This window comes from Ursus maritimus, unplaced genomic scaffold, assembly GCF_017311325.1.
Source record: "Ursus maritimus isolate PB19 unplaced genomic scaffold, ASM1731132v1 scaffold_33, whole genome shotgun sequence".
Taxonomy (NCBI): Eukaryota; Metazoa; Chordata; class Mammalia; order Carnivora; family Ursidae; genus Ursus; species Ursus maritimus.
The window spans coordinates 20945405-20954100 of NW_024425897.1; the positions used below are offsets into that span (position 1 = coordinate 20945405).

The following is an 8696-nucleotide window of genomic DNA, read 5'->3' on the forward strand; positions in this document are numbered from 1 at the left end:
GGGTTTCCACACATTTTAAGATTTACTTGACAGTTTATAAGTATGTCCAGTTTTCTATCAGTTTTTCAGAGGAAGTTCATTCAAATAGCCTGTCCTGACTTTTGTTTCCTGTCTTCAACCTTGTCTTACAATCATAAGGACAGCAACTAAAAATTAAAAAGAAGTCTATTCAACTTCCAACTTGTGTATTTGCTAAATTTTTGTAAACTTTGTTGTGAAATATCATAAAGTTTTCGTTTTTTGTTTTAAAGATTTTATTTACTTATTGAGCAAGAGAGAGAGCATGAGTGCGGGGATGGGCAGGGAGGGGAGAGGGAGAGGGAGAAGCAGATTCCCCACTGAGCAGGTAGTGTGACTTGAGGCCTTATCTCAGAGATATCTCTATCCCTGAGATCGTGACCTGAGCCAAAGGCAGACCCTTAACTGACTGAGCCACCCAGGTGCCCCTGTTGTGAAGTTTTAAATAGGTTTTATTGATTGATTCCCAATTATCTATCTGACTTTTAGTCTTTAAAGAATGCAATTAAATTAGCTAAGCATAATCACCCCCTACCTAAATCTTGATTCCCTTATACTTGAGAAGCTAGTAAAACTGTGTGATGCTTTTTAGCTTTTAGCATAGTCACCATCACATGCAGTTAGGAAGGTCACCCCCTCCTGTTCTCCACTGAAGTGCTTCTCAGCAGAAATCCTCCACATCTTTTTCAAGAGTCTCTAATCAAAAATTTACACGTGGAGGCCTTCACTTACCCAGTTCTACCGTTATTATCACTGCTCTCGCTGACTACCATCTAATGGTGTGTTTTCACCTTCTGGCATAGAACGCTTTGAGATTTGGTTCCCAGTAAATCTCATGACCTGGAATCTTACATAACTGAAGTCCTGAGTTTGGATTTTGCTCTGAAGTTTAGTTTTGTTCCAGCAAAAGTAATTAATATAAGCTTCTTGAAGGCAGAAATCAGGTCTTATCATTCTTTTTTCTGTTCTTTTCTGTCATGTAGGTCAGGCAGTTAGAAGAAGGACTCAGCAAATGTATGGTCAGGGACTGATGCTCAGGAACTTCCCCGAGATTCAGAACACTCAACCTGTAGCAACACTGCACCCGAGCAAGGTTTTAGCAAGTGGCATCCATAGAAGTTACCCTCCTATTTTAAGGTTGGCTCTAGTTAAGTCCTTCACTTGATCAACATTTACTGAGCACCCACAATGAGCCGGGGCCTCAGAGCTAAATAAGATAAACTTACCACTCCATGATGTCAGAATGTAATAGGGGAAAAGGCACTTCCATCGGTAATGACTACACAGTGTGGTAGGTTCATGGTAGCAGTAAGGCATGCATCTGTAAGGCTTTCGCTTTGGTAGAGTCACTGAGCAAGAAGCCACTACCTGGACACGTAAAGGACATTTTGATTGTCTGGTCACTTTTTTAACTGAAGGAAGGGCTCACGGGGCAGTGGGGAATGTAGATTCAGTTGTACCTTGAACAAGACAAAGGTTACTAGCTCTAGAGCAGAACTCTTCGGGGTCTGTTTCCTCATGTAGATGGGAGGTCTCATAGGATGGACTGGAGGATAAAATTAAGACAATGAATGTAAAGTGTTTAACACAGCATCTTGCTCTGAATGGGTCATGCGATTATATAGGTACTTGTGCTGTCTTTATAATGAACTGCCCTCTAAAGCTCTGGTCCTTTGGATAGTCACTCAATAGTATATTAACTTAATAAAAAATTGAAAATTAAATAGAATTAACAAAGTAGAAAATAGAAGAAAGTAAAATGAGCAGTAGTCAAGATCACCTCTTGGCCAGGTTGCCCACCCCTGCCCCTTTCACCCCGAACCAGGGTGATCATACCACCCTGAATTAAATGGAGCCCTTCAAGAGAACCGCAAAATGGAAGGAGACCCAGGTAATAGGCCACATAAAGCCTAAAGTGCTATTTGTTTGAAAACAGATATTTATTTACTTTTTAATTTAAAATCTTTTCATTTCATGGAGACACTTCACAGAGCAATTAGAACAACAAACATAGAAACAACTTTCCTAATGTAATGTGTAGTTATAAGTGGGGTGAAAACCTGGACCCCAATATATATAGGGATATATAATACTGTACATCCAACAAAGTAGATGAAAGATGACATTCCCTAAAAAACAGATAACTCAAAACTGGACCTACTAACACAAGATACTGAGCTGAATGTTTCATGAGAAAAGTTTAATTTAAATGTTTCATAAAATGTGATAATGAAAATATTAAAATATTTTTATAAATGATTTTATGTATGTATACATAATCAATGACTACACTGGAGAAGAAAAGCCCTCCTTGCAGAGTTGTACATTTCTACAGACTGTAGAGTCCCTATTAGGGCCACTGGTACCATCAGTTTGCACTTCATGTTTGCTTCATTGAACCTCCATTCCACCCAGTGTTTTGGGTATTTGCTGTATTAGACTTCTTCCTGTCACTACTCATTTTTTCCCTCTACTTCTTCCTCTACTCTGCCTACTTCCTTTTCTTCTACAGCTTCTTCTTCAGTTTCTTCTGGAGCCTCTTGTGAGCACTGTGATATTTCCTTTCCAGCCCCAACACTGGCACCAATAACCAGACTTAAAAATATTGCTACAAGCAATAAGGGAAACATGTACACTATCTTGCCAAGGCTTTTGGCTTCATCTTTATTCTCACCTACTCTGCCAAAATTACCACGATCAAAACTAAGACTTCTACTTTCATCTTCACTTGGATTTCCATCATCTGGCTTGCTGGGGGGACCACTGTCCACACTACCCCCATTTCCTGGAGCTTTGCAGTCAGGGGGGGCATAGCCCTCCTCACAGTGGCAGTGCCTTAAATCGTTGCAAACTCCTCTCCCATTACACATTTCTTTTGGTTCACAGTCGTACCTAAACACGGCATGATCAATGCAGGAGTAATTCATGCAGACTTTGTATGGGGCACAAAGGGTACCAGTGTCCACATCTCCATCATCAGGGATATCAGTAAGGTTATAGGCATCCATGCTCCAGCAGAAGTCTTTTTCATGAGGGACCTGGATCACTGTATGGTGGCGTTTGATTGCTGGTATCTGTCTAATATTTGTACATACAAGTTTCCCACAAAATATATTCTCATCAGAACACTTAACATATTTTGAATGAGGTGAAGCCCCAAAGCCACAGTTGCCAAACCGGTCCCCTCTGGTGTTCATGGAAATATAACAGTCTTCTGGGGCAGACCTTGCAGGGAACCCATATATATCCATGCACTGAGTATCAGGGTTCTTACACCGGCCCATAAAACAATAGTGAATTACATCACACGCTGTACCATCTTGCTTATAGTGGTCTCTGGGGCATACTCCAGAAGTACCATCACAATACTCTGGGAGGTCACACTCTCCAGAAGCAGAGCGACACATGAATCCTTTATGTCTCAACCGGCAATTAAAACAGCATAGTCCTTCACTACACTGGGCATGCTCCTTCAGCCTACATGTTTGGTCACAGCATGGGTTACCACCACAGTCGGGTCCACAGTCACACTCCTCATTCTGCTCCAACACGCCATTTCCACAGGTGGCTTGCCTACGCAGGCGACCTTTGGGCCGAGGCTTGTTAAATAGGCAGGCCCCTTTGTGTTCCCGGAGGAACTGGTAAAAGTGGTCAGAGCTGCAGTTGCTGAAGCCACTTTCTTTAGTGATATTCTCATGCATGAGGCAAAAGCGTCTATCTTTACAAATGCAGGCCGAGTGGTCGTGCTGAATACCCAAGTTGTGCCCAAGCTCGTGGACCATGAGCGCTGCAAACAGGAGGACATCTTCATGATGGAAGGATTCAACAGCTGCTGCAAAGCCTCTTGAACAGGCACCATTGAGAAACGCCTGTCCCACATCCTCTCCAGGATGATGTCCCACGATCATGTGGGCAACATCGTGCTTCACACGATGGAAGAGCTTCTCCTGTCGCCAGCTATTGAAATTCCTGAGTGTAACTCGCAAGTCCGCTGGGACTTCTATGAGGTCCCCCTCGGTCCAAATCTCCATTCCAGCCAGCACCAGCTCGGTGTTTATTCCCCTAGTGAAGATGTTGGCCAGAGCGGTGATGTCCATTACTCTCTGGACTGTCTCATTGACGTTACTGCCCCACATTTGGAACCGCTGGTTGTTGACCACGACGAACATCTCCACGTACTTGGTGTGTGACCAAAAGGAGGACAGTGCCTGTAGACTGCGAGGCTTCCTGCTCCCTTGTTGCCGGCTGGTGGACACCGCTTGGCTGCCTTTGGAAGTGACACTACAGGAGACTCGAGCTTGGTGTGCCATGGTGTACAACACATGTTCAAACCGTTTTGAAGTGTCCATGGGCTCAATGCCATAGGGTTTCCCCTCCTTAATCAGGAAGCCCCTGAGGCCTGAACAGGTGTTGAGAGAAACAAAAGAACCTGGGACTCCTTCTATGTAGCCTTCATAGTGACAGTCATGGGAGACGAAAGGCATTTCTTGCCCCAGGACACCATTGTGGTAGCTGAAGACTGGAAAGTTATTCACAAAATAGTCTCTCTTCACCCTCAGGTGAATCACCTGTTTCTGGCCCTGCATTAATAGCGTATAGGATGCCTTTTCCCCTGGGTCTTCCCTTCCCTTGACCGTCAGACTCTTGGGGATGACTGTTTCATAAGAAGAGTAATATACAGAGCGAGGGTCACAGTTCAAGCTTGGCAGGAAAATCAGTATCAACACTAGCATGATCCCCAACCTGACACACGAAGGTCCTGGTGCTGCTAGTGCCCGCCTTGAGCCCTTCCTTCGTGAAGCCCAAGTCTGAAGCACTCTGCCAGCCTCATAGGTAACCACTTGGTATTTCTGTAGAGAGGACAAGGAGGAGGCAGAGTGTCTCAAAGCAGCCTCCACTGACATGGCCATTGTGAATCAGTTGATGGTGTGTGGCTGGTGTCCATCAGCAGCAGCTCTCCCTGACACACAGACCTTCAGGCATGAGCTCCAGATCTATGCTGGCTGCATAAAGGGCGGCTACTGCCTGCCCGTGAGAGTCATAGCCTCTGGCTGTGTCCTTTCCAGTCTCTCTGATGTGTTATCCTTCAGATAGTGTCCTTTCTATGTGAGTTCCTTCCACAGCATCAGCTTCAGTGCTCCTTGGCTAAAGTCCTTTTGACATCATGGACTGATGTAATCTTGAAGGACTGCAAACGCTAAAACGCAAGACCCTACCTTGAGAGTGGAAACAAAACCTCCATGCCTTCTCAACTGTGCCACGTGGAATGCCCCACCCCCATCCCTCCTGTCGTCCGTTGCTTGGCTAACTCCCAAGTGTTCCAGACCAGGAGGCTTAGACATCTTTGGAGGGTACACTCTGTTGCTTGATTCCCCTCCTTTAAAACTCCTGCTCTGGGGCGCCTGGGTGGTGCAGTCGTTAAGCGTCTGCCTTTGATTCAGGGCGTGATCCTAGCGTTCTAGGATCGAGCCCCACATCAGGCTCCTCCGCTGGGAGCCTGCTTCTTCCTCTCCCGCTCCTCCTGCTTGTGTTCCCTCTCTTGACGGCTGTCTCTCTCTGTCACATAAATGAATAAAATCTTTTAAAAAAATAAAATAAAATAATAAAACTCCTGCTCTGTAACACATGGACATCATAACACGGATTGTTCTTTATCCCTGGATGGCATTATAGTGATATGCACATCTCACAGGCCAGTCTGTTAGATAAGGCAAATGGAGTGGCAGCCCTGTGCCACAAGATAGACTCGAATGGATGGTGACTCATGGGGCAAGGTCAATACCCCTATGTTTTAACATCATCAGAGTTCGGTCTCTCAAGTTCTGTTTATAACACTGTCCAAACTTGTGTATGGGGATGCCGATAGAGTGGCCTCCTCTTATGCGTGAGTATCATGGGCATGTTGGTGGGTGAGTCTGGGCCCACACTCTTCTCAGGATGGCCCTGACCTCCTGGTGTGCTAAGATGATGCCCGTTGTAAACTAGGTATCCTAAAAGTCTCTCCGTGTTAGAATACGGCCTCCATGTATTCGGTGACTACTTCTGTCTGTTCATCTTTATACCGTCAGGTCTAGAAGAGTGCTTGTCCAAGAGTAGATGAACAAGAATCATTATCGAGCGAAGAAATGACTCCCAGGTTATGAGTGCTGTGATGTCTTATCTGTTGTATGTTATTTGTTTGTACTTGCTTGATGCCTGCCCTGAAAGGCTAAAAATGTCTTCAGGAAAACCCACAACCATGCTGACTAATGGCACATTTGTGATCTCGATATGTACCCCTTCCTACATTTAGCCAGCAGTCCACTCTCCTGATTTCTTCTGGCCTCACCTTTGGCTGAGAAAAACAGAAGCAATCCAAAGAGTACTTCCATATGTAGGTGCCAGGTGAGCCCACCTGTATCTAGATTTTCCTCCTGCTGTAGTGGATAAGTTGTGCATGCTCCAATCTAAGGCCAGTCCCTCTGCTTGTATGTCTCCTTCCCTTTCAGTTTCTCGTGGACTTTGTTTGCTTTTCCAGTTGTCCCTTCCCTTTTCCATCTTAAACATCTGTTTGTCTGTTAGATCCAGTCTCATTATATATGGTAATATCTCACCTTTATGAAATCATCTTTTTCAGCCCTTATCACTCTGCAGTCGCATGCGGCTTCTCTTCTCTGTTTCATAATGAAACCCTTTGAAAGAGTGTATAAACATTCTTGTTCCAGTCTGCATCACTACTTTGTTCTTTTCTGAAATGTTTAACTTTGAATCACAGCAGAAACACACAACATGCGTAAAACAGAAATGTATTTTACAGTGAATTATTAAAAAGAGAACAGCTGAGCCAGACCCAAAAGGACAAATATTTTATGATCTCATTTATTTTTAAAATGTTTTTATTTAAGTGCAATTTAATTAACATATAGTGTATTATTAGTTTCAGAGGTAGAATTTAGGGATTCATCAGTTGCATATAACACCCAGGGCTCTTTCCATCAAGTACCCTCCTTAGTGGCCATCACTCAGTTACCCCATTCCCCCTACCTCCACTCCAGCAACCCTCAGTTTGATTCCTATGGTTGAGTCTCTTATGGTTTGTCTCCCTGTTTCCATCTTATTTTATTTTTCCTTCCCTTCCTCTCTACCTGTTTTGTTTCTTCGACTCCATGTGAGTAAAATCATATGATATTTGTCTTTCTCTGTCTTATTTCGCTTAGCATAATACCTTCTAGTTCCACCCAAATCATTGCAAATATCAGGATTTCATTCTTTTCTTATGGCTGAGTAATATTCCACTATATATCTATATCTGTATCTATCTATATCTATATCTACATATGTCTCTCATCTTCTTTATTCATTCATCTGTTGATGGACATCTGGGATTCTTTCCATTTTTTGGCTATTGTGGACATCAGTGCTATAAACACTGGGGTGCATGTGCCCTTCAGATCACTACATTTGTATCCTTTGGATAAATACCTAGTAGTGCAATTGCTGGGCCATAGGGCATCTCTATTTTTAACTTTCTGAACAATCTCCGTACTATTTTCCAGAGTGCCTGTACCAGTTTGCATTCCCAGCAACAGTGTTCGAAGGTTCCCCTTTCTCCACATCCTCGCCAACATCTGTTGTTTCCTGAGTATTAACTTTAGCTATTCTGACTGGTGTGAGGTGGTCTCTCATTGTGGTTTTGATGCGTATTCCGCTGATGCTGAGTGATGTTGAGCATTTTTTCATGTGTCGTTTAGCCATTTGCATGTCTTCTTTGGAGAAATGTCTATTCATGCCTTCTGCTCATTTCTTGACTGGGTTTTTTTTTTTATTATGTTCAGTTAGCCAACATACAGTACATCATAAGTTTTTGTTGTAGTGTTCAACGATTCATTAGTTGCGTGTAATACCCAGTGCTCACCCCAACACGTGCCCTCCTTAATACCCCTCACTTGGTCACCCCATCCCTCCACCCCTCCCTTCTGTAACCCTCAGTTTGTTTCCCAGAGTCCATAGTCTCTCATGGTTTGTGTCCCTCTCTGATTTCTTCCCATTCAGTTTCCCTCCCTTCCCCTGTGGTCCTCTGCTCTATTCCTTATGTTCCACATATGAGTGAAACCATATGATAATTGTCTTTCTCTGCTTGACTGACTCCACTTATCATAATTCCCTCCAGTTCCATCCATGTCGATGCAAATGGTGAGTATTCATCCTTTCTGATGGGTGAGTAATATTCCATTGTATATATGGACCACATCTTCTTTATCTATTTTTCTGTTGAAGGGCATCTCGGTTCCTTCCACACTTTGGCTGTTGTGGACATTGCTGCTATGAACATTGGGGTGCAGGTACCCCTTCTTTTTACTGCATCTGTATCATTGGGGTTAAATATCTAGTAGCAGATTGTTTGTTTTTTTAAGTGTTGAGTTTGAGAAGTTCTTTATAGATTTTGGATACTAGCCCTTTATCTGATATGTCATTTGTAAATATCTTCTCCCATTCTGTAGGTTGCCTTTTAGTTTTGTTGACCATTTCCTTTGCTGTGCAAAACTTTTCTATCTTGATCGAGTCCCAATAGTTCACTTTTGCTTTTGTGTCCCTTGCCTTTGAAGGCGTGTCGAAGAAGAAGTTGCTGCAGCCGAGGTCCGAGAGGTTGCTGCCTGTGTTCTCCTCTAGGATTTTGGTGGACTCCTGTCTCACTTTTA

At 43.5% G+C, this 8696-nt stretch overlaps 1 protein-coding gene across 1 annotated transcript; it reads right to left on the minus strand.

The window, feature by feature from the left end:
- Positions 1-2471: 2471 nt before the first annotated feature.
- Positions 2472-4922, minus strand: LOC103661189 (disintegrin and metalloproteinase domain-containing protein 1a-like). The gene has a single exon (XM_008688896.2). It carries the CDS (start codon positions 4920-4922, stop codon positions 2472-2474), a length of 2451 nt encoding a protein of 816 aa, XP_008687118.2.
- Positions 4923-8696: the final 3774 nt, after the last annotated feature.

What these genes read in the sequence shown, in the direction of transcription:
- LOC103661189 (XM_008688896.2), bottom strand. Translation starts at nt 4,922, where the DNA reads ATGTCAGTGGAGGCTGCTTTGAGACACTCTGCCTCCTCCTTGTCCTCT.